Source organism: Larimichthys crocea, chromosome III, assembly GCF_000972845.2.
Source record: "Larimichthys crocea isolate SSNF chromosome III, L_crocea_2.0, whole genome shotgun sequence".
Taxonomy (NCBI): Eukaryota; Metazoa; Chordata; class Actinopteri; family Sciaenidae; genus Larimichthys; species Larimichthys crocea.
Window position 1 is genome coordinate 30,794,295 of NC_040013.1, and position 26,940 is coordinate 30,821,234.

Below are 26,940 nucleotides of genomic sequence, written 5' to 3' on the forward strand. Positions count from 1 at the left end.
GCTCCGTGTGTTTCCTGAACTAACGGCAGCCAGAGTGGCGCCGCTAGCTAGCTACGAGGCACACCTACTGAAATCTGTTTTTACCTCCGGAATAAAAAATAAAACCGCCCCGGGCTTTTCTCAACTCGGCTACAAATGTTAAAGTCGCTGCTTCGTCATGTCTTTGACTCGTTGGTGAGCTACCGTTATTATTATACAGATATACGAGCTAATAACTTCGGTAACTGGAGCCTTTATAGTTTGTGCTTCATGCCTCCTGCCAGCCAGAAACATTGTGTTTTTAATGTTTTTAATGTGTGTTTTTAATGTGTTTATAGTGTGTTTTTAATGTTTTTATAGTGTTTTTAATGTGTTTTTAAGTGTTTTTAATGTTTTTATAGTGTTTTTAATGTGTTTTTTAGTGTTTTTAATGTGTTTTTAATGTTTTTATAGTGTTTTTAATGTGTTTTTAAGTGTTTTTAATGTTTTTAAGTGTTTTTAATGTTTTTAATGTGTTTTAATGTGTGTTTTTAATGTTTTTATAGTGTTTTTAATGTTTTTATAGTGTTTTTAATGTTTTTATAGTGTTTTTAATGTGTTTGTTAGTGTTTTTCTAGTGTTTTTGATGTGTTTTCTAGTGTTTTTAATGTGTTTTTTGTGTGTTTTTAACGTTTTTATAGCTGTATTTGCTCAGATACAACTCAACAGTGACATAGCAGCAGCCGACAGCATCTATTTTAAATGAAAGATTAAAAATCATTTAGATACAGCTCATGTTTTGGCTGATTTTATTTTATTTTTTTAATAAACTACAACGATTTAAATCCTTATAATCTTACATGTAGGTTTTAAGTTTTGCTTTAAAGTCTCATAGAGTTGTGTTGATTCAACTTTGTGCTCATTTTTTAGAGGCTCTAGTTTGTGTTGTTGTTGAATTATATTATCTTATTGACACATAAATAATAATGTGTAGTAATAATGTTATTATTTGTGTCACGGTCACTTTGTTTTGCAATATTTCTTACACTATGGTCACTTTACATCACAATACTCTTTTTATATATCATGCCACTTTTATCCTCGGTACTTGTCTGTTTTGAAGGTTGTTTTTCGTGTTTATTGTAGGTTATAGATATTTCTGTCTGTTTATTGTGGTTTTTTTGTTGCCTTTTCTACTTTTTTCTCATTCTGTAGTGTATGCTACACGTTCCACTGCTGCTGATGAATAAAGTATATCTAATCTAATCTAATAAAACTCTCATTAAGATGCATGTTATCTCTTCTTTTCAGATCTTTGCCTCAACCACGGCTAAATCCCTCCACTATCAACCCACGTTGAGGATTTTTCTCCGCTCCGGGGCTTCCTGATTATGTGAAACTCTGTGAATGACATAATATAATAATCTAAAGAAAGTCACACAGTCAAGACACAGAAAGTCACGATGTCCATCACCAACACACCGACGAGCAACGACGCCTGTCTGAGCATCGTGCACAGCCTGATGTGTCACAGGCAGGGCGGCGAGAGCGAGACGTTCGCAAAGCGGGCCATCGAGAGCCTGGTGAAGAAACTCAAGGAGAAAAAAGACGAGCTCGACTCCCTCATCACGGCCATTACCACCAATGGAGCCCATCCCAGCAAGTGTGTGACCATTCAGAGGACGCTGGATGGACGGCTGCAGGTAGGATGTGACACACGGGTACATAAATATGAAGGATGCTTCTACCATGTGTGTATTATTTTATTGTTTTTACCTCGTCTTACCAGTAAGTGTCTTTTTCACCTACAGTAACATCTAGGCCTGCAACTAATGACTATTTTCAGTACATTATAGATTATTATTTTGTCATGAAATCCTCATTGTAACTTCCCAGAGCACGAGGACACATCTTCATATTGCTTAGTTTGTCTGACTGACTCTCAAAAACCCCCAGAGAGATTCAGTTTACCACGATCTAATGCAAAAAAAAAAGGATTCAAATCGTCACATTTGAGATGCTGAAAAAAGCACTGATTAGTTATCAAAATAGTTTTCTGGCTGTCAAGGCACATAAATCTATATGAATCATGTTGAAATCTTTCTACAAGTTGAGCTAAAGCCATTTCGACCAGTGTTTATTTCTCTAGTCGCAACATGTCACTCACCCACATCGGTGGAAAAACAAGCTGCGGTCTGATAACTGTTGTTGTTTTCTTGTTTCCAGGTGGCTGGACGTAAAGGGTTCCCTCATGTCATCTATGCCCGGCTGTGGCGTTGGCCTGACCTGCACAAGAATGAACTGAAGCATGTTAAATACTGCCAGTTTGCCTTCGACCTCAAGTGCGACAACGTGTGCGTCAACCCCTATCACTACGAGAGAGTGGTGTCTCCTGGCATAGGTGAGTATCAGAGAGTTGAGGTGAACTGAGACCAAAAGCTGCTTTTTTAAAGGAGGAGATTCATGTCAACATTTTTAGCAATTGTTCTAGATAACATTTGTTTTAGTCTCCACCACAAGAGATATTTATTAGTACAGTAGACAAGAAGTTGCCGTTGTGAGTCACTAATCTATTCTTTCTCTCTGTCCACAGACTTATCAGGACTGACTCTGACCAGTGGACCTAGCTCAGCACTCAGCATGGTTAAGGATGAGTACGATTTTGACGGACCACAGAGTCTGCCCTCCATAGAGGGAGGCCACTCCATCCAGACCATCCAGCACCCCCCATCCGGCAGCCGCCCGGCACCCTCTGAATCCTATGCGACGCCAAACCTGCTCCCACCCGCTGAGGCCTCCACCTCTGGCACATCGTCGTCCTTCCCTGCCATCGCTGCTGGATCAGGCAGTAAGATACAGTTGTGAAATATTTCTGTGTGTGCTTACGTCCGTACATGCAGTATGCGTTTGTAGTTGACCGTTGAAGCTGTAGAGTTTGTAGTTTGAGTGGTCGACACGTCTCTCTGACTTCTGCTTTCCTTTTCTGCTCAGGCGCAAGCACAACCTGGTCCAGGAACAGCAACTTCACCCCCAACATACCCCACCACACCAACGGTCATCTACAGCACCACCCTCCCATGCCACATCCAACGCACTATTGTAAGTGCACACTGCTACTACAGCTCTAAATTAATCAAAAAAGAAAAAATAATTTGCAAAGCGAACGATCACTGACATTACTCTCTGCTCCTCTCAGGGCCTGTGCATAACGAGCTCGCCTTTCAGCCTCCTATATCCAATCATCCAGGTGAGAACACAATTACTTCAGACATGATATGTTAAAAGAAATGTGAATATATTTGATTAACAGTACATGTTTGTTGATGAGTCGCCACATATATCTGCCTCTAAAATTTGAAGGCTACGTTAGATATAAAGTTAATATGCTCAGTTTGATTACAGTAAATTAATGTTACCCTTATGTTATAGGATGTCTTAAAGTACTGCAGTTTTTCAGTATTTTCTATGATGAACAAACTGCTTCAAAATATCATCATGCTGCTCTTTTATCATTTTGCAATCACTGTATCATCCTCCCTCTGTTTCAGCTCCCGACTACTGGTGCTCCATTGCGTATTTTGAGATGGACGTTCAGGTCGGCGAGACGTTCAAGGTCCCCTCCTCTTGCCCCATTGTGACAGTGGACGGATATGTGGACCCGTCAGGAGGAGACCGGTTCTGTTTAGGCCAGCTCAGCAACGTACATCGCACTGAGGCTATTGAGAGAGCGAGGTAAGGTGACTCTCAGTATTCAGAGCGAATGTAGTGACTCAAATTACAGCTTTACTTTATTATATCTGAGCCATAAACAAGCTTGCATAGTTGTGTATCTACATGTCTAAGTTGGACACATGTTTATTTAAGATAAAAATCAGAAGACTTTTTACACTTCTGTTCCTTTCTGTTTGTTGAAAGGTGGCTGTAGACCAGCTTGCTGCCCGCAGCGCTCTTATTGTTTGCATTTTTTTATTCTACCAGCATAATCACAAAGAACGCGAGGCGAGAATGTGAAAAACATTTCAGCAGCTGTGACGTGGAAAACATTTTTAACATTCAGCATTAGCGACACAGATGATGCAGTTAGGTCTGATTTATTAAATGTAAACCAAGCCGTGTGTGTTTCCAATAAAACTCTCTCCCAGGCTTCATATTGGCAAAGGAGTTCAGCTGGAGTGCAAGGGCGAAGGAGACGTGTGGGTGCGATGCCTCAGCGACCACGCCGTGTTTGTTCAGAGCTACTACCTAGACAGAGAGGCAGGCCGAGCCCCGGGAGACGCCGTTCACAAAATCTACCCCAGCGCTTACATCAAGGTAGGGATTCATTGGACTGTTTAAAAAAAAAAAGAAAAAAAAGAGGACATCACTCAAGGTTGACATTTCATAAAATGTTCTTTTTCCGTTTGAGTGCAAGCTGCAAACATCCTTTTCCTTTATTGACATTGGTTTCATATAGCAGTTGTGTGTATTTCACAGGAAACGTTCCCCCCGCTGCCACACTTTCACGTCTTTCTCGCTCGTCTTTCACTAGCGGTAATCAAATATTTTCACTCAGCCCAGCTCTTACTGAGATTCTCCCCAATTGGCAGCCTGCTGTGGTTACGTTTCTCCTGTGCGGGGAGTGGGGGGGGGTTAATTGCTGCTGAATGTACAGTGTTTACAGGCTCTCTTCTCTCCTGCCAGGTGTTTGACCTTCGTCAGTGCCACAGACAGATGCAACAGCAGGCTGCCACGGCTCAAGCAGCAGCTGCAGCCCAGGCAGCTGCTGTGGCTGGAAATATACCTGGACCTGGATCAGTAGGAGGGATAGCTCCAGCTATTAGTAAGATACTGTAACCACAGGTTCAGACGCACACATAGAGGCAGAGGAGAGCTCTGAGTCAGGCTCGTGATGCAAGTTATATGGAAAAGAAAATGCTCAATCTGCATTAAAACAAAAAATAATAGCAGGGCTGCAACAATTAAAAAAGAAAGAAAAGTAAATCAGCAAATATTAACATTTGAGAAGCTGCAACCAGCGACTTTAGTTATCAATGTTTGTTACTGTATCATCAAAAAACCTGATAACTCACTTAAAATCACGCTTTGTTTATGAATATCCCTTCCAGTTTGAACAAAAAGCACATCTGTTGTTAAGTTTGTCTCCCACATGCAGCAGCATCGCACTGACCCGTCCCTCTCCTCCTCCCCTCAGGTCTCTCAGCAGCAGCCGGTATCGGGGTAGACGACCTCCGGCGTCTGTGTATTCTTAGGATGAGTTTCGTCAAGGGCTGGGGGCCAGACTACCCGCGTCAGAGCATCAAGGAGACCCCCTGCTGGATCGAGATCCACCTGCACAGAGCTCTACAGTTACTGGATGAGGTTCTGCACACTATGCCTATAGCAGACCCGCAACCTCTGGACTGAGATCTTTTTTTATAGACGCAGTATCAGCTGCGACATACAGTGGCAATGGAAAGTCTTCCTCAGTGAACTTTTGCATGGAGGGTGGAGCAGCTGCGACGCTGTCCCACATGAAAAAATACTTTGAGGTGTGTTTGAAGCACCTTTGTGCACTGTGGCCCCTAATTTTACTTTTTAAACAAGAGTGACACTAAAATAAGCCAAAGCCATATATTAAAGATATATTTCTTTATATTTTTGATAGATGGCTTTGATTTGTGATGACTGGAATGATCTGTAGGACTAGAGAAAGACGCCACATGCAGCTACAGTTCTGAAGCACTGCAAACATGCACATCGATGACCTGCAGATCCCATGAAACTGGAATGTACACCGACTACTCGTCGTCCCTAGAGTCCACAACCACCGACTACTGACTGACATTTAGATTCACTGAACAATACAAGGACATCTGAGTACTGCTGTTTTTCTGTTGTGTCAGTCTCCATCCAAGCTTTCAACAGACTGCTTTACACCTGGGGATGACAAGCGAGTTCAGTCAACCGTCAGGCTGAGCAGAGAAGCAGCAGCGCTCTGCTCGACATCATGCTGATCGTCGCTGCCTCTCAGCCGCGAGCGGGGTTGGGGACTACCCAGCTGGATCCGGGCATACGAGACATTCACAGCCAGCCAGAAATGACATGCCTGAAGTTAATTTCCAACCTCTGAACTGAAACAAGGTCAGGTCTGTGGAGTCTTCTAGGTCAGGTGTTGTCAAACTACGGGTTTGGACCTCATAAACTGACTGTAGGCTTGGTGGGTTACCGATGACATCTGTTTTTTTTTTCCCCTCTGTCACAATTAAACAAGATTTTGGACTAAACGCAGAGCCTCAAGTTGAGGTTGAATGTCTTTCTCCACACGTCACAGCTACACTAATGCAGGTTTTTTTCTTTAGGAGCGTTAGGACATCAAGAAAAAATTACTGCTTGGTGACATGATATCTGTTTTCACTAACTTACTGTGACCATCAGTTCTTCACTCGAGACGATGACAGGACGCTCATTTAAGTGATCATCATGGGTCACCAGGTATGGTTACTGTTTTTTTTGTTTTTTTGGAGAAGGCCCTCTTTTATGCTGCCACAGAAGATGAATCTCATACGCCTTGTGCAAACTGTTTGGCTTTTCTCACTTTCACACTGAAAAGCAAAAGAAATGAAAAGGGAAAAAAGAGCTGGGATGCTTTTTGGTTCAATAAGATTGAGGTAAGAGAGCAGAGAAGAGGCCGACGGTTGATGTTTGATGTCTGAGATTCAGTCACAGTACAATGAACAGGGTTTATCGATGCTTTGGCCAAACCATAGTGCTCAGAAACATACTGTGAGTCTAGCATGATCATGGGAGCGAGGAGTCCAGTCAGCTGCTGGACTTTGCCCCAGTTGTGTTAATTAGGAGGTTTTTTTTAATTGTATTCACTTCCATTTTATACCAAGTGTACCCAACAGTCTAGTTGAGAATCATTGTACTTAAATATCTTATGACTTGCAGCCCGCTTATATACTACTTGATCCAGGTCTCTTGTTTACGGACAAAGATAAGAGAATTTAAAACGGTTTCCCAGCAATATTGATATATTTTCTTGGTTTTTATTTTGTTACTTTTATTAATTGATTTGTATCATATTTTTTAGCACTTTACTTTTTTTTTCTCGTTAACCCTTATTTTGAGGTGGTTGTCCTGCGATAATGAATAAGGGAGTGAATTAGGTTGGTTTGTTTTTTCTTTAGGATTGTGAGCAGTGGCAAAATTGTGATGCATTTGTGTTGAAAACATATGTAACACTAAGACACCTTTTTTTTTTTCTTTTTTTTTTTATGAATCTGCCCTTTCGCTCTAGAAATGTACACACATCTGTAGGTTTTCTTTTGACTGCTCTGAGTTGCGGTCTTTTTCTCTTTTGATTGCAGTTTTTCTTTACTCTCTCTCTCTCTTTCGCTCTTTTTAATCCATGTAAATAACTTTGTTTTTGAAACGCATGTCAATGTCTGCATGAATTTTAATGGCAAATGGACCCCCTTTTTATGCCTACCCACTTTTTAAAAGTCGAGTACTTCACTTGTCCTGTATCACGCAGGTAAAACGTGAGGAGAGTAAGAAACCAGCACATGCTGTATACTTGTGTATGAGAACAGCGTCAAAGGCACACAAACAACCCAGTTTAATTCTAAACTCATCACAGAAGGTTACTCCCATCACTTTCTTTTGTATAGATATAGTAGTAACTTATGAGTTATTAGTGTGCGGCCTCTCCCTCACAGATGTTAGTTAGTTTGACGCAAACAGAAATAATTTGATTTGAATGAATCCTCTCCACTCCTCTGCCCTGTGCTGCATGTGATTCATTCAGTTACTGTTTTTTTTTAAAAAAAGCATTTGTTATAGATTACACGTAATCAAATAGGAATCCAAATTTCATTAACCCACAAACATCTGTTCGTGGTTATTTCTCACAAACTGCCGTACAGTATGTGTTTGTCTTCTGGCCATCAGTTGCAATATAACACTATTTTAAAAAAATATATATTTTGTGTTTAAGTTCATCAATAGATGTTTGTTTTTTTAATAATGCTCTCTTGGTGGGTTACAGTAGGACTGGAAAAAGACAAATTGGATTTGATAGGTTGAAATTTGGGGTCTTTTTGTCACAGGAAATGATCCATTTTGCTTTGCCCCATCCTCTCTGTGCTATCTTTTGATTATTTCACTTTAATTTGATTTAGTATTGTCAAAAAAAAAGAAGTTTATCCTACATCAGGGATTTATTCACATAATTATGCATCCGATTGACTGAATGGCAGGAAACAGAATATTTTATGATTATATGTTACTGAAAGGACTCAATGTCTGCAGAAATAATCTGTTTATATTCTGTTGTGCTTCAAGGTGGACAGATGTTTTTATATAACTTGCAGTTATTATAGGAGCCTGAAGACACAGCTCACACGAGTTGATGTTGACTACTATGACAGATTGCAGATATAAATTTTACTTGTATTTCTTATGTGAGAGTCTGTAATTAAACATGGAGTGGTATTCTCTAAGTGGTGCTGTGTGTGTGTTTTCTCAACAAGGTAACTGTAACAAGGCTTTTCCTGTAACGTCTGCCGTGTCAAGTACAACATGAGAGTAGGGGGGAGACTGTGCACTCGTGCATAGAGTGTACATGCCCACACTGGCCTGCGGTGAATCAGGCACCACTTGAAATGTGTTTGCAGTCTTTGACCCAGTGCCTTGTGCCGGTCTAAATATCCTCCAGCTGCGATAATAACACATTACAACAAAAAGAAAGAAGCAACATCATGAGACCAGGAGTTAAAGCACAAACATGTGATTACACTCATCATAAACCCAGAGGTGATTTTTTTAAAAGAAAAAAAAAGTGAGTTTCACTGACATCACACACCCCTTTTCACAAAAGATATTTTGACTTGGCACAGCAGGAAAAAACACAGGTGTAAATAATGTTTCTGGCTGCTTTCGTTTCAGGATTATTACTGAGCTCTCTCTTCTGTCACAAGTCAAAATGTCTGCTGTGAAAAGGCTGGACACGTACACATACATGACTGACTGGCTGGCTGGTGACTCAGTGCAGCTCAAACATGACTCCACCCACCCACCCACAACCTGTCCTGGTCTGAGGCTCAACCAGGATGTGAAATGATTTAAATCCACACACACACTGCAAGCCGATGTGTATGTACAGATTTCGTACAATCCCTTAAAGAGCTGTCACAGTTTTTAGTATTCCTGTCTTGATGCTGATAGAGCCCTGAGGCAGAAAAGATTCAACCCCCTCATTGTGTCGTTCGCCTGACTACAAGGTCCACGCAGTGCTTTTCAGTAGCTGTAAATATAGGCATGGTGGCTTTTATACTTTATATTGTTTTAAACTGCAAACTTTAACCCAGTCATTTGTAGACAAGTAAAAAAAAAAAAAGTCCTACACGGCTCTCGCATGCTAATGCATGGGTCATACACTACTCACAAAAAGTTTGGGATATTAGACTTTCAAGTGAAATTGTAAAAAAAAAATGAAATCATGCTACAATGATATCATGAAAGTAGAAACGTGCAATGGTAATTTCTTCATCTCAAACAGTTGATTAAAACAAAAGCCAACAGTGTTGTGCATAACTCATGACCTTGAGCAATGATTACAGCTTGACGACATCTCACGCCGTTCACAAGTCGACTTATTACAAACCTGCTGATGACACTCGAAGCTCAGCGGCGACTTCCCTGAGAGTACATCCTGTTTGAAGCCTCGCACTGGCCAGGTACTGTTGATGGTGCCGTCTTGGTCTCATGTTAAAATGTGAAGAGCACGATGAAGAGAGACTGCTTAAACACAAACAGTCATTGAACTATCTAGTGGTCGATTCATTGTGGTTAATCACCTTGTTGGAGAACAGCATGTAGTGAAACGTTGAACAGTTGGACGTGTGCATTCATAAGTTTAGAGAAGTTCAAGTTAAGTTCCTGAGCGAGTTTTAGGTGCACTCTGAAATTTCATCCACAGGCCGAATATCCAGAACGTTTGTAAGTAGTGTATGTACAGTGTTAGTGAAACATGCTGCAAGTGTAAGCACAAACATTAAAAAACAGCATTTCACACCATGAATAAATCACAAGTGGCTTTAAATGAAACCGTCTTTATTAAGTAACTTTAATATCAGAAAAATAAAACTCTTAAATTCTCTTTACAGCAAATATATAATATCAGTGCTTTGGCCGCAATAACTTAAAAGGCCGTTATAAAATATAGTCTGCTTTTAAACTCCTGACTCAATTTGAAGAATTTATATGCCATAAGACTCCCCCTACATATACAAAACAAAAGTGTAGTAAAATTAGCAAATACTTTGAACTGTTGGTACAGCTTAACAATATATGTATTTATATATAGATAATCTAAGATACATTTTACAGGATACCGTTCTTAATTTTGGTGGCGTACAGACATGACAGGCAGCTTGAATCCTTGGCCTTTTTACAGTTGCAGTGTGACGTTTTACATTGGCGGTACGTTATGAAGACATGCTCGTGATGCACATTCCATTTTCCACTAGATTAAACGGCAGCTATCAATACTATTATCAATACTGTAAACTAATAACTAGACTACAAGCAGATAGCACTGACACCCTCCTGCAACACTTCTGGGTTTCCTACTCTTCATTCACTTAAAATCACTCAGAAAAGAAAAAAAAAAAAAAAAAAAAAAAAATTTAAAAATCTTATTGTAAACATTTTAATATAGATATATTTATGTATATATATGAAATGTAACAAAATAAAAATAATTCTGTATATTCATCAGTCATTAACAGTAATATTATATAATACATACACACAAATCCATGTCAATAATCTGAGGGCCGACAGTGTATTGCATTCCCTCAGAGGGAGAAAGAGCAAAAAAAAAAAAGATCGACCCTTCGTAGATCTGAGAGAAGTCAAATAAAGAGGACGGAGAGAAGACTGGAGGGGGCAGAAACAGGTGGGGTGTTTTTTTTTTGCACATTTGGGACTCGTTTGGTTCCGTTTCCTCAAGACGGCTCAATCGTCCATGAAAGAGGCGACGTTTCGGAAACAGAGCTAAGCGATGGAATAATTCTCAAATACTGTTTACAGCTGGAATGCTAAAAGTAGGGGACTGCGGTCCAATGTCCACACAGTAAAACAACAGTATTGACCTTATGTAGTGTCAGCACAGTCCGAGATGAAATCATTCCAGCTGCTTCCCCTTTGAAATGTCCGTCAACTCTTTAAGAAAAAAAATCCTGTAAAACAAAGTCTAGAGACACTGGCGTTTAAAGCTAAGATTTGAGATGATTTTCACCTATTTGTACCTTTTCTTCACTTTTCCAGGCAGAATAACGGACGGATGCACACGTGGAAGGGGGTGAAAACAAAAATCTGAATGTTTGGAGTCCCGTCTGGTCAATAGTGTGATAAGATATGGAGGGAGGGGGAGGGTAGTAGGGCATAGGACGACAGCATGAGCTGATGAAACATGAGTCAAAGTGTGTACCATTGAAACATCTCATCATTAAAGCAGGTAATGATGGTCGACCGAAACAGAAGGGATAGAAGTCTACAAGTTTCAGCCCAAGATTGTTTGAGCTCTAATTAAAACCAGAGGAGTTTAATTTATCTAGTGCGTCCTCGAGTAGTTAACATACTGAGATGATTTTTGCATAGGCCCCGGTAGACAAGACATGGGATTAAATTTAAAAACGGTAAAGCGGATGAGGTGGCCATCATCTCAATTTTGCATCTCAATGGAATTATTTTGCTGACTGCCTACCAACAAAATGGCTGCGATGAGACGGCCACAGAGTGGAGCGGTTCAAGTGAAAGAAAAGAATACATCCGAGAAGGCTGAGAGCTGAGCCGGTTGTCTGTACAGTACGGGTATTTCTTCCAGATGTCCTCATAGTTTAATAAGAATATGAGATCTTTCGTCCGTATTGAGTAGCCATACTTACACCATCTACTAAAGTGTCTGCAATAACAAGGGGAGGAGGAATGTTACCAAAGGTACGAGCTGTGCATATCTTTTCTAGCTGAAAACCAGCACATGGTTTCCCCAAACAAGGAGATATCAACAAAAAAAAAAAAACAATGAGGGGAAACAAAAATGAATGGGAGTGTTTGGTGCTAAAAAAAGATAAAGCAATAGGTGGCAAATACTAGAGAAAGGCTCAACAAAATAGGAAGCAAAGGAAAACATCCCTGTGATATAACCTTTGTTTCACCGTGACTCATTTAAGATTGGACAAATACATTAAGACCTCAGTCTGTCAGCTTGTGTTCTTTAGAGCTACGATCTGAATTTGTAGATAGTGTCAGTTAATTACAGGCTTTCCAAAAAAACAAAAAAAGGCCACAAGTTTGTTTTAAGACAGAACAACACTGTGTCCGCCGAACCAGATGTTTCTTTTTGTTTAGTCAGAACGGAATCAGGCACAAGTTTTACCGTAAACATTTCTTTTTAAAAGTAGAAATGGAAAGCAACGTGGCGATAGTGAAGTGGTGTAACCTCCCGGAACAAAAAGGAGTTACACCACTTGTTGGTTCGAATCTGGGAAAGAAAGGAACCCGAGGCAACAAAGAGGTTGCCGTTGGAGTGTAACAACTTTGGAACTAGTGTGGGTGTGCGTTTGCGCGCTGGTACGCTCAAAAGAAAATTTGATTTGTGATCTGGAGCGTGTAAACATGAAATCCTGTTTAAATTAGCACAGATACAAGTCGCTAGCCGGATAATATTGACGCAAATGATCTGCGATAAGAGTGGCATTTGCTAAGGTAATGTGTCATGTGTACATCAGATCCAGTTTACTATAGGAGGCATTCAGATTCTGCAGTAACCAGAAGAACACTTATATTCATATGTGGGGTTCACTATATGTAAACATGCTCACCTCTTCTCTTTTCCTTAAAGTTTCCTGCCGTGAACACAATAAAAGAGAGGCAATGGGGATGGGCCATATTTTAGCACATTAAAACTGTAGCAGCAAAAAAAAAAAAAAATTAAAAATGAATAAAACTTTTGAGATGTAGACAAAAAAACAAACAAAAAAACTTTGACCCAAAAGCCAACATCATGTTTCGAGTAGAATTCCACGTACATTAAAAAATGTAATAAAATATAGGTAGGCTGAAACTGATACGTGGATATTTCAGGGAGGAGAAATCAAAATCGAATGATGAGCAAAAAAAATAAAATATATATTTATATATCCCACCCCACCCAATGCTACACAGAGGGTTTCCAACCCTCCCATTGATCAATTAAATCAATTATGGAAGAAGACTTCACAATAGCAGGCACATGAACGGGCTGAACACCGTGACACATGCCGTAATTACACATCATTCCTTATTCACCTATTCTTCCTCACCTTTGTCACCCAAACACCAGCTTGGACAAAACCAGGGTGAGGACATAAACTAGACACTGATTTGGGGTCAGTTTTGTAATTTCTCCACACATTACAAGTTGGAGGTGTTGGGGAGGCTGATCCCTCATCAGCCATCAAGGTAAATGGATTCAAATCACATATTGCGGAGCTGAATGGCCTGTGTGACCGGGGACAGGCACACAGGGCAGAGAGCATCTGGACCCTGGCATATGTGGGTGGCACAATCTAGACAAAAGAGGTTATGGCCGCAGGGAACCAAGGCAGCAATCACCTGGTTATCCATACAGTGGATACATATCTCCTGTCCTCTCACTGCTGATCCCAGCCCCGGTCGATAGGAGAGAGAGGACTCAGGAGGGGAGGAAGAGGAGGCGGTGCTTTCACTGGAAGAGGAGAAGGCCGAGCTGTAGGAGGGGAACCTGTGGGCATCAAGGGTCCCGGCTGAGCTGAGCGGCCCTCGGTGAACGCGCTGGGCCTGAGGGTGCTCCAGAGCTTCTGTCCCAGAGAAGGTTGGAGAGAGCCGGGGCGTCCCAGGCTGACTGGTCTGGAGATAAACAATAGACGACTACTGTCAAATAAATAGCATCTTCAAAATTCATGATTAAGACTGAAATCACTGAAAATCTGGGCAATGGATGATTTATTTGTATCAATAATCGCAATATTAAACATCCAAGCTGTGTGCTCTCAGTGAATTACTACCTACCTGAGGCTGACGGGCTTCAAAGGCCTGGGGGGGCTGGTGGTCCACAAATGGGCTCCAGATTTGTGGCTGTGCACCAGGGTGCGGGGCTTGGGCAGTGGAGATGGTTAACGGGTCAAATCCTGACGAAGAGCTTCCGACTCCCAGGGTGACCAGCTCCTCAGACGCCACAGGAAGAAGGCTCTCGCCAAACCAGAAGCTTGCACTGTTGCCGTTGCTATTGTTGTTGTTGGCGTTGGCATTAAACGCACACGTTGGGCTGAAATCGGCCATCCGGTTGGCATTCCCACTGCCGTGGAAAGAATCAGCTGAGCTGGAGCCGCTGCCGAGGGAACTGGAGCTATCGTTGCGGTAGGTGGAAGACATCCTGACACCACTGTTGATATTGCTATTGATTCGCTGAGTACCATTGACGCTCATTGGCAGCAAGCCACCCCCGCTGCCGCCGCCACCACCCGGTGATGATGCACCGGCATGAAGCCACCCAGCCTCCCCCAACCCGACTGGTATAGCAGAACTCTCAAAGCTGACGTCTGTCCCGTTGAATTGAAAGTCGTTGTTGTCTACACCAGGAGCCTCGATGCCTCCGCAGGTTCCTGTGCGGAGCGCGATGTGCGCCTCGATCTCATCCTTCGCCCTGTCCACGTTCTCTGGCATGCCGGTGACCTCGAACACTGGCTCTTTGTCGCGACTCGGCGTCACAATGTAGGTGTGGGTCTGTTGCTGAATGCGTTTGATGGTCGCCCCTGAAAGATATGACCAAACCAAAACCCTTGTTCTTAAAACAACAGCGGGTGGAACACAAAGTTTGAATCATTACTCTAATACTCATCTGAGCATCAACAAACTGCACGTGGAAGAAGAGAAATGAATAGTTACGTGTCAAGAAGGAAAGAACAGTGACGCATTAATAGTTCTGAGAAGGTCAAGAGCAGATCTGTATACTCTTTGCTGCTTCCACGCTACTGATTGAGCCGATTGTGTCAAGTTGACATATTCGCCCAAGTAGAGTATTACTAAAGACCACACAACCATGTTAAGAAAATTATACATTTCCAGTAATTACACTTGTTTTTTCCTAACAATGATATTTAGCATTGAAACTGGAAGAAGCACAGCTGTGCAATAATTATAGCGCTCGCAGGCCATCCTGGTGACTCAGTTGGAGAGAGCACATACCACCCAACCATGAGACAGTGAGTTTCAATCCAGTGTAGGTGTAGCTGCAACTATTCCTTCAAAAAAAGCTGCTACGGGGCCGAGTCATCTCCTACTGTGATGCGTCAACGTCCAAAGAAATCCATGTTTTATGACGTTCATCAACAAAAAAACAAAACAACAAACTGGCATGTGATAATAAATAGTGACATGGTCAACAAAAATCACAGAAATCTCCAAACTGACCAAACTGTAAAGAAGACTGTATGGCTCAACATTTAACGGCACACAAAGACTAGCACAGAAACAAACCCTGCGGTGCATTCGCATAATCGATGTGCCACAATTAATAGGCAAGTAACAGATGGTTTTTATCTTAGTGTTTGTAAACACCAAATATGAATTAAATATTAAAATTCCTCACCGCCTCTGGTCTCTGGCCTGGCACAGCGTTTCATCACCATTTTCAAATGTGATGTCATTTTTGCTCGCTGCGTCACCCTCTCCGACTTAATGACACATGGTTGAGAACGGCTGCAGTTCAATTTACAAATCAACCCCAAGGCTTTCTGACACCGAGGTGGAAATGTCAACAGGCCATGGGGTTAACGACTCAGTGTAAAGAGTAAAATGTAACCTTCTGGAGTGGAGCAGAGTATCGATGCAACAATATATTATTTCCTAACACTGCAGATGTATAAAATCTTGAGTTTCCTTTTAATTAGAGGTTATACTGTATTTTGTATACTTCATTTGAATTAATTGATAAAATTTTACATGTCGTATAAGAAAAATCCTGTCTATTACATTTTTTGTTTTTGTTAAAAGAAAGTGAGAACATTTCTTATGCAGGTGTTATTCCTTGACAGGATAATATGCCATTTTGGTGAGACTTGTGTTTTTTGGTAGAAACAAAGCTTAATGTTGGGTATCTGTTTTGTTTTTTTTGCTAATTCGGCCCCCCTGAGGTGAGTTGCTCTTGTGACAACATGCATAACTTTGCTTACCTGATTTGTTGCTGCACAGCATTTTAAGACGGTGCACCAGGTTTCTTTATGTTCTGCTTGTTGTGCCAGTAAATGTCGTTTTTATATTATTTTTCCTCAGTGTACAACATGGAAAAATTATGTAACAGAACATTTATGGTTATAAAACTTTGATGCTTAATTGTGGAATCAGTTAATTGCTACATCCTGATGCTGAGCACATTTAAACTCTTTAGATAATGAACTTAAGACGCAGTTGGTAATCCGTTAGACAATTAAATTTTCTTTAAATTCTCAAAAAGAAACAGAAAAAAACGGTTCTGTACAGGCTATTGCAGCAAAGTGGCTCATTAATTATCCATAAAATAAACAGTTTTATTTTCATATTAAAGATTTAATGTGAATAAAATAATCTTGAGGGAACTGACTTTATGCCACAAAACTATTTAAAACACTCATGATGTTCCCTCCACTGTGTAACACAAACATACCCTCTCCATGTTGAGCCTGATGAGGAAATGAGACTTGCTGTTGTTCTGCATTACGAAAGATATCATTTGTATAAAGTTACAATTTGGCTTTGTTGGTGTATGTTGGCACACAACAGCCCATTTTCCATTCATGCTATAAAAAAAAAGAAGCTGAAATCTTCTGAACTTTCTTTACAACATGATGTTATGTGAAACAGGATGAATTAAAGACCCACCTTTGGGACCCACGACCAGCCCTACAACACGATATGGTACCCGCACCTGTGGAGACAATGACACGGGGTAACTATACACACTTTGTGACCAACCAAACAAAAACACAAAACACAGAGAGTTCCTCTGTGAAACAAAAATACATACACAACAGTTAGTCAGACTTGATGTGATTCACTGCTTGAGAATGCCTGTTTTTATATCTTTAACACTGAACAACACCATGACTCATAATCACGTGCTTGCTGACCTGAATGGTCGTCTGTCCAGGTAGGGAGGGTGTCCCTGGACCGGTGACAGCAGACAGAGGGCCCGTCTTGTTTCTGGAGGCTCTGATGAGGGAGAAGTGCTCGGCCGCGGAAAGGATCTCCCTCTTAGCCATGGCCACGTCTTCTTTGCGCCCGGTCACAACAAATACAGGCTGCTCTCCCCTCACTGGTGTCTTAATGTAGGTGTTGGTCTTGGCTCGAAGCGCTTTAATCTTACAGCCTGTTGGCGGCAGACGAGGGAAAGACGGAGGAAAGTTGGATTATTTCCCATTTAGTTATTAAAACTTAAACGTATTACATAACACACACACACACACACACACAATATTAAGCTTTAATACTTGCAATTGCAATACTTTAAACCGAAGACCAGTTTATGCTGTAAATTCTGTCCATACTGCCATATTTATATTTATATTGATAACTCTGTTTATACTGTTCATTCGAATTCCAATATTCCCATATTTATGCTATTTATATCTCCGGACTTGCCACTGTCTTTTCTATTCTCCGATGTCTTTTAGCTTGTATATATTTCTATTTTATAGTTTTACATCCTTACTTATATGTTGTATTTTATATTTCATGTTTAGTGCTGTTAAATTCTCCATATATCCTGTACATATAGGAGCATTGATAATAACGTTGACTTGAAACTTGAAATCTTCAAATTGAACTAATAAAAGATCACTGCATGTGCAATGTCAGTACGCTGCATTTACTAATGCTGTTTAAAAGTAGCATGGCTTATACATTAAATATTCCTTTCAGCTGTGGTTGAGAGCCCAACATCATTACCAGAGCCATTTCCTGTTGTTGTCAACACTGCAGTCTTTGCACCCTCCCCCAACTGCTCTCAAATCCGACATAATAACACTCTCACCACCGAGCTATGTAAACTTTATGTAAAAGCCCAGATTAAAAAAAAAGGCGTTGGACATCTAAGAAAAGCCAGGCTTGTTTAAGTGCAACTCTCAAGTCTTAGGGTTATGTCACGGAGCTAACTATAACCTCCAGCTGATGTGGCAAAGCGATGGTGACAAACACACACTGCTCTCTCTTCATGCGCTCCTTCGAGACAAAGCCAAGGCTGGTGTAGCTCGACATGGCACGGCTAAAGAAAGAGGCTCTTGGCGGCTATAACGCACAGACATTAAAAACAAAAAACATCCATCATACCAGATGAGAAGGCACAGAGGGGGACCTGCTAGTCGATTAAAAAAAAGAAAAAAGTTGTGATGTAAACTTTTGTTGAGGAGGGTGGTGTTGACCCAGTTAGGAGGAGTGCTAGGCTAACTTAGCTGGTTTGAAGCTACCGTCGGCTGTTGTAACATTTTCACAGTGATAGTTTGGTTTAATTGTATTTATTTTTTAAAACTACAAAAGAACGAGTGAACTGTCACATATAAACATAAACTTTAATTTAATAACGCGTTATTATAAATAAAAATAAAATACCGCGTATTTGTCAACGCTAGCCCTGACAACAAGTTAGTCAGCTAACGTTTAATTCTCACCAAAAAAAAACTACAATTTAGCTTCATATTAACTTTATGTTTTTATATTTTAACATCATATCGTATTAATTCAATCATTCCGTTACATTTCCTGCCCTGTTTCTATTGTTATTTCGCCTACTTTAACTATCTTCCCACCAAGTTTCGTCCAAACTGCCATTAGCATCTTAACGTTAGTTAGCTCAACTGAAAACAAATAGACGATGAGACGAATAAAAATAAAAACCTTGTCTGCCGACGATTTCTGCGACGTGCTCGGAGCTCGGTACGGCCACGCACTCGGTCGTGTTGACGCTCTTTCGCCGACTCAACAGCGAAGGCTCGGCCTCGTAGCCCGACTCCCCGTACACGCCGGGCGGTAGCATCGCCATGCCGTTCGCCGGTGGTAGGGCGCTGCCGACGACTACATCATCCCGCTCGTCTCCGTTGTACAGCAGCACCGTCTCGACGTGCGGCGGAGGCGGAGGCGGCTCCATCCCGGACGGCATCACGGACCCACTCTGCACCGATGGGTGGTGTCGGTGGAGGTGGGCCTGAGCTAGCAACGAGCTGCAGCCCGGGGAGTCGGCTACAACTTCTAGCTCTTCGTCCTCGGGCACTGCTGTTATGTTCACTTCATCTCCCGAGGGCGGCCGATGCAAAGGCATCGGCTTCAAGTCGAGGACCGTACCGAGGAGGTTGAAATGAGAAACCGCGGGAAGATGGTGATGGTGGTGGTGATGGTGGTGGTGGTGAAAGGAGAGGCTCTCATCTGCTTGTTCGGGGGTCTGGCTCTGGGTGCCGTGGTGCTCCTCAAGGCCCATACCGGCGAAAGCGTGCACTAGCGGCGGCGGGACCTCGGACTCTCCCTCATCGGTCTCCAGCAAAGACGTGCTACTAGGCATGATGTAAAACTTCTGTAATATTGCCGTTAAATGGTAATAGATACGAATAATTGTTCAAATTTGTCTTTACAAAAAAAATAAAAATAAAAAGCGACCAGCGCCTGTTGGTTGAAATGTGTGGCTTTTGTTTTGTCTTTCCAGCTTTCCATGCAGCCCTCCCTACACTGTAATCTCGCGCTGCCCAGGCGCTCGCGATATTTGGTTTTGGGGTCAGACGCGTGTTCACAACTGTCAGGAAGACGCACTGAGCGCGCATCATGATCTCATGACACAGTCATGATCATGCAGAGGCAAAGTATCATGTGAATAATTAATTATGATATATTAACACATCTTATTGGTGACCTCCCGCCATGGGTTATACACCCCGACGCTTTGGGGGAGTAAACTCAATGAGGCTGCAATACTTTTACTATATACTCTGTAAGATTGAGTATATATTAACTACACAATGTCAACTACCATGGCTGTATCCCCAAGTCCCCAAAGAGCTGTCCCTTCATTAGCAACTAGATGCTGATTTGAAGGTCCAGTGTGTAGGATTTAGTGGCACCTAGGCAGTGAAGTTGCAGATTGCAACCAGATGAATACGCTCCTACACCTCACCCTCTCCTTCCAAGCATATAAGAACAACTCAGGCTGCAATTAACATTAAAAGCAAAAGTCCATATTTAGATCAGTGTTTTTTCCATTAGAAAAATGGTGGTTCAACATGACGGACTCCGTGGATGAGGACCTGCTGCCTCTGTTGATCTAAAGGGCTTATTTTAGGGAACAAAGACACAATGATTCACGTATTCCAGGTCATTATACACTAATGGAAACATACTAATGAATATTGTATTTCATTCCTGTCAACTTACACACTATACTTTTAAAGATAACTGAGTACCACCACAACTTTAAAGGACAAAGCATTCCCTAAACAACTTTTAAAGACAGAGTAACTTTGAATACAACAGTGAGCTGTTGGGTTTGTTGGGGTGCTAGACAATGGCAATACGTCTGGTGTGGCAATAACCATCCTCCATCTATGCACTAGTCTGCTGGAGCAGTGGCATCTCAGGTGGAAACAGGAAGAAGCTTCAATACATCAGGACAGTCAGGTCTATGTCTAGTGACACAATGATCCTACTCCAAAGATTTTTAAATCTCTGCTTCTGTGAGGCACCGTTTTAAAATGCCAAGTTGTCTACTATTACCACAGTCACTTCATGAGGGTGAATGTTTGGTATTTTGCTACTGCACACATTTCCTTGCCAGTACCATCAGTGTCTTGTACATAGATTATGAGAATATAGAAAACCCATTATCTTGCAGGTCTCATAATTCAAGATAAATCAAAGGGATGCATAAAATCAGTTCTTACGAGTGCATGTCTTATAAGAACAGTGGTCTTTACATAATCAGAGCCACTACAAATAAGTTGTGTCATAACTGGAAGCTATATGCACAGCTAGTGCTGTGACTTTCATTCAGTGTCTACAGCTTACATTTTTTAAATATCTATTTGTAGTTCTATTTCTTATTGCTATAAAAATGTTATTTCTATTTTTACCTTTATATAGTTTTCTATTTGATAAGATCTTAGCACAGGTTTAATTTCTCTGTAAAATGTTTAATTCCTTCTTTGCACATGTTAAATTTCTATGCACATATTTAATTACTTAGCACAGGTTTAATTTAAATGCAGATGTATTATGTTTTTTTTGTTGTTGTTTTTTACTGCAGTATAGGTTAACTTGTAATGTATGTACGTTTGTGTCTCATGCTGTATGAGCCCCTAAAGGGTCCGCCAATTTTTGTCATAATAATTGACAATTTTCACCCAAAAAATTTGTGAGAATTAAAAAAATATAACAGAAATGATAATGAGTAAACTGCAAGAATGAATATGCAATAAAAAGCTACTTCTAAACTAACTATTGCTATTTATATATTATTTATAAATGATTCCATTATGCCTGAATATTTTTATCAATCACAAACACATATATGTAGGTTAATAAGGTGAAATAAAAGGTGAATAAAGTAAATATAAAAGTTATTATAAGCCAGGCTTAAACTTTGACACATGTGGGGGGTCTCTGTTCTGTTTGTCTCTCGTCCAAGGGGTCCTTGGGCTGAAAAAAGTTATCTATCAGCAGTCTATCTAGTAGCTCAGTAGCTCAGTCCATAGAGACTTGGCTTGGGAACCAGAGGGCGGCCGGTTCAACATGAAGAAACCAAACTGCTCGCAGGGCGCCGATCTGGCTGGCTGCCCATCACTCCACCATCTCTCTCCCCACATTTGTATGTCTATGAGCCTTGTGCTGTTTGGGGTTAAAAATGCCTTTTAATAAAACATTTAGTGAAAAAATAATTTATAAAGTCTTCCTTCCTCTTCCTATCTATGATTAGGTTCTGGACCTCAGAATTTGTGTATATTTGTTAATTGTAATATATTTTTTCAGATAAACCAGCCTTTTAAATAGATTGCATCCTCTGCTTAACACAACACAAATGTCAGCTGCAGCTTGACATTTAACCACAGCCACGTTGGATCAAAAAAAAAAGGAAGATACCTATGTGATGTGGACGTGGCCCACGTGATCTCACAAGCGCTCTTCCTCATATTTTTTTTTAGACCAATGAGAGATGGCGAGAGGGGGCGGGCTTTCACGGTTGACAGCCAATGACGTGTCACGTTTGTAATACGTTACTTAGCACTAGTCGCATCCGGGTGAGCAGCACTTGGTGAGTAGCTAATACTAGCTGAGACAAAATGATGAATTAAGAAAGATTAATGTTTGAATTCACTCTAACGCCAGTAGCCGCAATCCGCCTGTAATCCATGAATACACTAGTCGTAAGAAAACGTGACAGATTCCGGGAGGTTTTCTGTCTTTAACATAGAAAAGGGCGACAGCTGGCTAGTTAGCTTTGAGCTAACAACCTGCTAACATCAATGTCCGGGTTTGCTTTGTCACCGTTTCTGTCTTCACGCCGGCAGCTTCGGCTTTTATTTTGATGTCTGCTAATGTTTATCTCGGCAGGTCCGCTCAGGTTTTTATTTTGAAGCTTGGTCGGTCTTCAGGATGTACGGATCCTTTCGGGTGCTGTTTCAGGTGCTGTGGGCCCAGCTCCTCTGTGCGTGGGTGCTGGGCTCCGAGCTCACGTTTGAGCTGCCAGACAACGCCAAGCAGTGTTTCTACGAGGACATCATCATGGGCACCAAGTGTACGCTGGAGTTTCAGGTGCGTGGCAGAAACCAGACTGTCCTGTTCAAGGATAAACACCCCCAGGGCTAGGAACTGCTTCACATACATGATTAACTAAAACAAACATTACAAATCTAATGTATTTATGAAGTTATGGATACTCACTGCATGCAGGTGTTATTAGCACAAAGGGGTAGATTTTCTATGCACAAGCAAAAATGTCCAAAGCTGAATCCTGCAGTAGTGAGCGAGTGTCTCTATCATAGTATTGTCATGATTTGTACACATTTACGTATAAATCTGTGACAGTTTTTCTGCATTTTTCTTTATGTTTTGAGGTGTATATTCCAGTGATATAACAGCGCTGTTGTACGGCTTTATTTGGGTTTTCTCAGTAACAAGCTTAAGTTGCAAACAATGATTAGATAGATAGATACATACATACATACATACATACATGCTTTATTTATCCCAAGCTGGGAAATTGCATTGTAGCAGAAGCATTACACACTTTGAAGATAGACAACAACTTAAGAATTTAAAAAAATACAAAGAACAAACTATACATAATAAAATATCAAAATAGCAATAGTAAATAAAATATATTGTACAAAAGTGTGTACAGTAAATTGGCAGTATTGATTTAGTGCAAAGTAAGAAAGGAGAAATGTGCAATATGTGTTACTGTGTACAAGGCACATATTAAAAAAAAAGACTCTAATACTAAGCAGCATATTATCGACACCTGCGATAGAGAGAGCAGTATTTGGTCTTTAGCCTTTGTTAGATTTGTCTTTGCTGAGCAATAATTCATTTTAGTATTTGTAGTCTGCTGATAAATTGTGACATAATTGTATCACTATATTATTCATCATTCAACACAATTTCCGTGCATAAATATGACTAAAATCTGTCACATCTTGAGATATTGAACACTTGACTTGAGCATTGAATACTTGAGCAGCAACATTTGACTATTTTGGAGTTCTGTCTATATTGTCTACCCTTCTTCTTTCGTTCTGTACAACTTGACACAAGTCATGATGGCTTAAAAAATAATAATAATGTGTCACTATCTATATATTTTCTAGGTGGTGACCGGTGGCCATTACGATGTGGACTGTCGTATAGAAGATCCAGATGGCAGTACGCTCTACAAGGAGATGAAGAAGCAATATGACAGCTTTACCTTCGCAGCAGCCAAGAATGGCACCTACAAGTTCTGCTTCAGTAATGAGTTCTCCACCTTCACACACAAGACAGTTTACTTTGACTTCCAAGTCGGCGATGACCCCCCACTCTTCCCCAATGAGAACAGAGTGACTGCTCTCACCCAGGTGAGCTCTGCCTTGTGTGTGACGATTCACAATTTTATCTATTGCATGTTTGTGTTTGAGGAAGTGAACATTTCAGTCGGTTTCTTAAGATGTTATCTATGTTATCTATAACTCAAGATGGAATGTGGTGAAACCAGAAGATGCGCATCTCCACATCCATTGCGGCTCCTATTATTAAATGTAGTTTGGTGGTCTCTGCATATTTCTTGGCAAGCCCCACCCACTTTTAACCTGAAAAGAGGTTTAACCCGTCATCATGTCAACACCTGTCCGGGAGTGCTTAGCACAAGATACTGATTTACTGTCACTAGTCCATCACTCTCAGTTGTTCTGGATTTTATGTCAGTTAAGACAATCTATAAAGTTTTTGTGCCCATTAGTTGATGTAATATTGTGAAAGAGGAAAACGCCTTGCAGTACATGCAAGTGTGGTAATGAATGAACCAAACTGAACACTTTGTCATGTTTATACTGGCTTCTGCAGCCACTATCACACGCACTTGTGGACAAGGAAATGCTTCCACCAGTGCACTTAATATTTTGTAGGAATAAACTAGTTAGACGCTTGATTCCAAATCATAAGAATATGATCAATTTAAATCTTGAAATATCTTCTTGTTAGCTGTTTAGTTATTAATTTCCAGCCCTCAAATAAATCTCTCACATCTGTTTTCGCTTTTATTTTGTTGCCATTTCCAGATGGAATCTGCTTGCGTGTCCATCCATGAGGCCCTGAAGTTGGTCATCGACTCTCAGACACACTTTCGCCTCCGTGAGGCCCAGGGACGCAGCCGGGCAGAGGACCTCAACACCCGTGTTGCATTCTGGTCCATTGGAGAAGCCATTATCCTTCTGGTAGTCAGCATCAGTCAGGTGGTTCTGCTGAGAAGCTTCTTCTCAGACAAGAAGACCACTACGACACGTGTCGGATCGTAACAGTCTCTGAGCCCTGGGATCTGATCGATCATGTTGTTTTTCCGTACCTTGGCTCATGTGCTTAGAGCGAGTAAGAATATCAGTGCCGATCTGAAATTAGATCATATCAAACTGCCAGGTCGTACAATCTGACACGTCATTCTCATTCTGCACTGGTATTCTTACAAACTCTATGCAAATGGGTCTTGAGAAAAAAGGATATATGTATTTGAAATGTTTTTGAGGGGTAAACGAGAACCTGGAGAAAGAGTTGCTATTCTTCATTAGAGGCAGTTCAAGCTGCTGGTCATATAGTTAAAACAAACCTTAAATATTTGAAATGATTTCTAAATGTGTTCTTATTTTATTTGTTCATCTCATGCCCTCTCTCCCTGATCTGTTCCATTTTTCAGCCCAAACTGTGCACTGAAATAACCCGGGGGAGTGGAAGTTGTGATTAAGTGTGTAATGTCGGGAGTTGAGGATCTCTTTCCTTATCTGCAGTTCATAGGGTCTCTAAAACCACATTGGCACGGTTACGAAAAGTCTGTTGCATTGTTTTTTGTTTTTTTTTCTTTGCTATTAAACCTCACTGTATTAAGTGAGAAAAACTAGATATTGTGTTTGCTTTTATCAGCTTTGCCATTTTAGATGAGTTATTAGAAGCGAGTATGCTGTACAGAGAGTAAGCCATCCTTTGTCTAATAATAGCTTGAAACGGTCTGTATTTTGGTTGAAGGATTGAAATTAGAGATGCAGATGGTCTCCCATTAGTGACTGCAGCCAATTCCTTAAATAAATTGAAGCCAGTTTTTTGTATTTTAGGTTCTACATTGGGGTAAAAACTGCTTTTAGGTGAATTATCTCTTCTGTCTCTAAAATCTTAGAATTACAGGACAAGCTTCTTCTTTATCACACTGATGTGACTCTGTGTGGGAAACAAAAAAGAAATTACTAATATTGTGTTTGAAATTGACACATTTTGTGTGTTAAGTGGCAGTGCCGGCAAGCAAACTTTGTCTTTTGCTGGTTCCCCTGCGATGTAAGATTCTGCCTTTGCTGTTTGAATTGTAACAACTTATTTATCTTATGGGCTGATATTGGTTTTATACAGCACTGTTGAAAAATTCATGTTTGGCAAAATGTTGTTGATAATTCTGTTAACTTTGAGTTGTAATTTCAAATGTTATCCCTTACAGGTACAGGAAGGAAGATTTGCCCAACATATAAACAATTTGTCAATCTATTATTAGTGGATCTGGCTTTTTCCACAGTTGTTTTTCAATATTTCTAATGTGTTCTTAAGATTGTCACTAAACATTTCAGCCTGCAGCAGGCACTACATATAGTAGTTGCAGGCTTAGGATAAGCTGGTTGTGTCGCCGAAAGACAGTGGGTGATTTTTCTTGATTTCATCTTCTAACTCTTAAGCGAGCAGTTCTCAAAGTTCAGAAGCTAAAAAAAAGTTCTTACAACCCACTGCACATTTATTTATCAGTTATTAAAAATAACAGGGGAAGCAGATAATTAAAAAAAAAAGATCCAAGTTGATTTTTGTGTGTCAGCAGGATAACATTAACAAAAACTCTTCTTGGTTCATTTTCCCTACATAAGTCACTGTCTTAAACACAGGCATAGATGAAACATAGCACATCTGTGTATTATATAGGGATTTGCCTGTGAAATTTTTACTGTGCACACCATCAGTGAAAGTGACTGATTTTAGAAATATTAAAAACATGTTTGTAGACATGGGTCTAATATATCAAAAACTCTTCTTGGTTCATTTTCCCTACATGGGTCACTGTCTTAAACACAGGCATAGATGAAACATAGCATATCTGTGTATTATATAGTGATTTGCCTGTGAAAGTGAAAGTGACTGATTTTAGAAATATAACAGACTTTGTTTCACTGAGAGATCAAAAACCTGTTTGTA

At 40.6% G+C, this 26,940-nt stretch overlaps 3 protein-coding genes across 5 annotated transcripts in view; 2 read left to right on the forward strand and 1 right to left on the reverse strand.

The window, feature by feature from the left end:
* LOC104933118 (mothers against decapentaplegic homolog 4) overlaps positions 1-8,441 on the forward strand; it is a 10,007-nt gene extending 1,566 nt beyond the window's left edge. The window contains exons 1-10 of one of the 2 annotated variants that reach the window (XM_027277836.1): positions 22-174; positions 1,270-1,661; positions 2,185-2,359; positions 2,552-2,806; positions 2,950-3,057; positions 3,155-3,205; positions 3,507-3,690; positions 4,101-4,269; positions 4,639-4,777; positions 5,150-8,441. In XM_027277836.1, coding sequence (XP_027133637.1) covers positions 1,422-1,661; positions 2,185-2,359; positions 2,552-2,806; positions 2,950-3,057; positions 3,155-3,205; positions 3,507-3,690; positions 4,101-4,269; positions 4,639-4,777; positions 5,150-5,361 — 1,533 coding nt within the window. In that variant the 5' untranslated portion in view covers positions 22-174; positions 1,270-1,421 and the 3' untranslated portion in view covers positions 5,362-8,441. Of the gene's footprint in view, positions 1-21; positions 175-1,269; positions 1,662-2,184; positions 2,360-2,551; positions 2,807-2,949; positions 3,058-3,154; positions 3,206-3,506; positions 3,691-4,100; positions 4,270-4,638; positions 4,778-5,149 lie in introns of those variants that run through there. The other variant, XM_027277835.1, reaches the window with a different exon arrangement.
* Positions 8,442-10,036: 1,595 nt separating this feature from the next.
* On the reverse strand, positions 10,037-19,745 carry LOC104933124 (RNA-binding protein MEX3B). Of its 2 annotated transcripts, XM_027277607.1 has the most exons (6): positions 18,892-19,745; positions 17,130-17,368; positions 16,882-16,927; positions 16,667-16,711; positions 14,035-14,777; positions 10,037-13,872 (listed from the first exon to the last, which is right to left on the reverse strand). In XM_027277607.1, the coding sequence occupies exons 1-6, from the start codon at positions 19,547-19,549 to the stop codon at positions 13,462-13,464; spliced, it is 2,142 nt and encodes a 713-aa protein (XP_027133408.1). In that variant the 5' UTR covers positions 19,550-19,745; the 3' UTR covers positions 10,037-13,461. The 2 variants fall into 2 exon arrangements, with proteins under 2 accessions (XP_027133408.1, XP_019115472.1); XM_019259927.2 differs by lacking the exon at positions 16,667-16,711 and having other exon boundaries at positions 18,892-19,742.
* A 2,406-nt stretch (positions 19,746-22,151) lies between these two features.
* Positions 22,152-26,645, forward strand: tmed7 (transmembrane p24 trafficking protein 7). Its single transcript, XM_010748494.3, has 4 exons — positions 22,152-22,285; positions 22,585-22,785; positions 23,841-24,086; positions 24,786-26,645. Exons 2-4 carry the CDS (start codon positions 22,627-22,629, stop codon positions 25,020-25,022), a joined length of 642 nt encoding a protein of 213 aa, XP_010746796.1. The 5' UTR covers positions 22,152-22,285; positions 22,585-22,626; the 3' UTR covers positions 25,023-26,645.
* Positions 26,646-26,940: the final 295 nt, after the last annotated feature.

Coding starts and splice junctions, on each gene's coding strand:
- LOC104933124 (XM_027277607.1), bottom strand. CDS start 19,549: ATGCCTAGTAGCACGTCTTTGCTGGAGACCGATGAGGGAGAGTCCGAG. Junction 17,369..18,891: donor AGAAATCGTCGGCAGACAAG/GTTTTTATTTTT, acceptor TGCCGCCAACAG/GCTGTAAGATTAAAGCGCTT. Junction 13,873..14,034: donor TTGAAGCCCGTCAGCCTCAG/GTAGGTAGTAAT, acceptor GTTTATCTCCAG/ACCAGTCAGCCTGGGACGCC.
- tmed7 (XM_010748494.3), top strand. CDS start 22,627: ATGTACGGATCCTTTCGGGTGCTGTTTCAGGTGCTGTGGGCCCAGCTC. Junction 22,786..23,840: donor AGTGTACGCTGGAGTTTCAG/GTGCGTGGCAGA, acceptor TATATTTTCTAG/GTGGTGACCGGTGGCCATTA. Junction 24,087..24,785: donor GAGTGACTGCTCTCACCCAG/GTGAGCTCTGCC, acceptor TGCCATTTCCAG/ATGGAATCTGCTTGCGTGTC.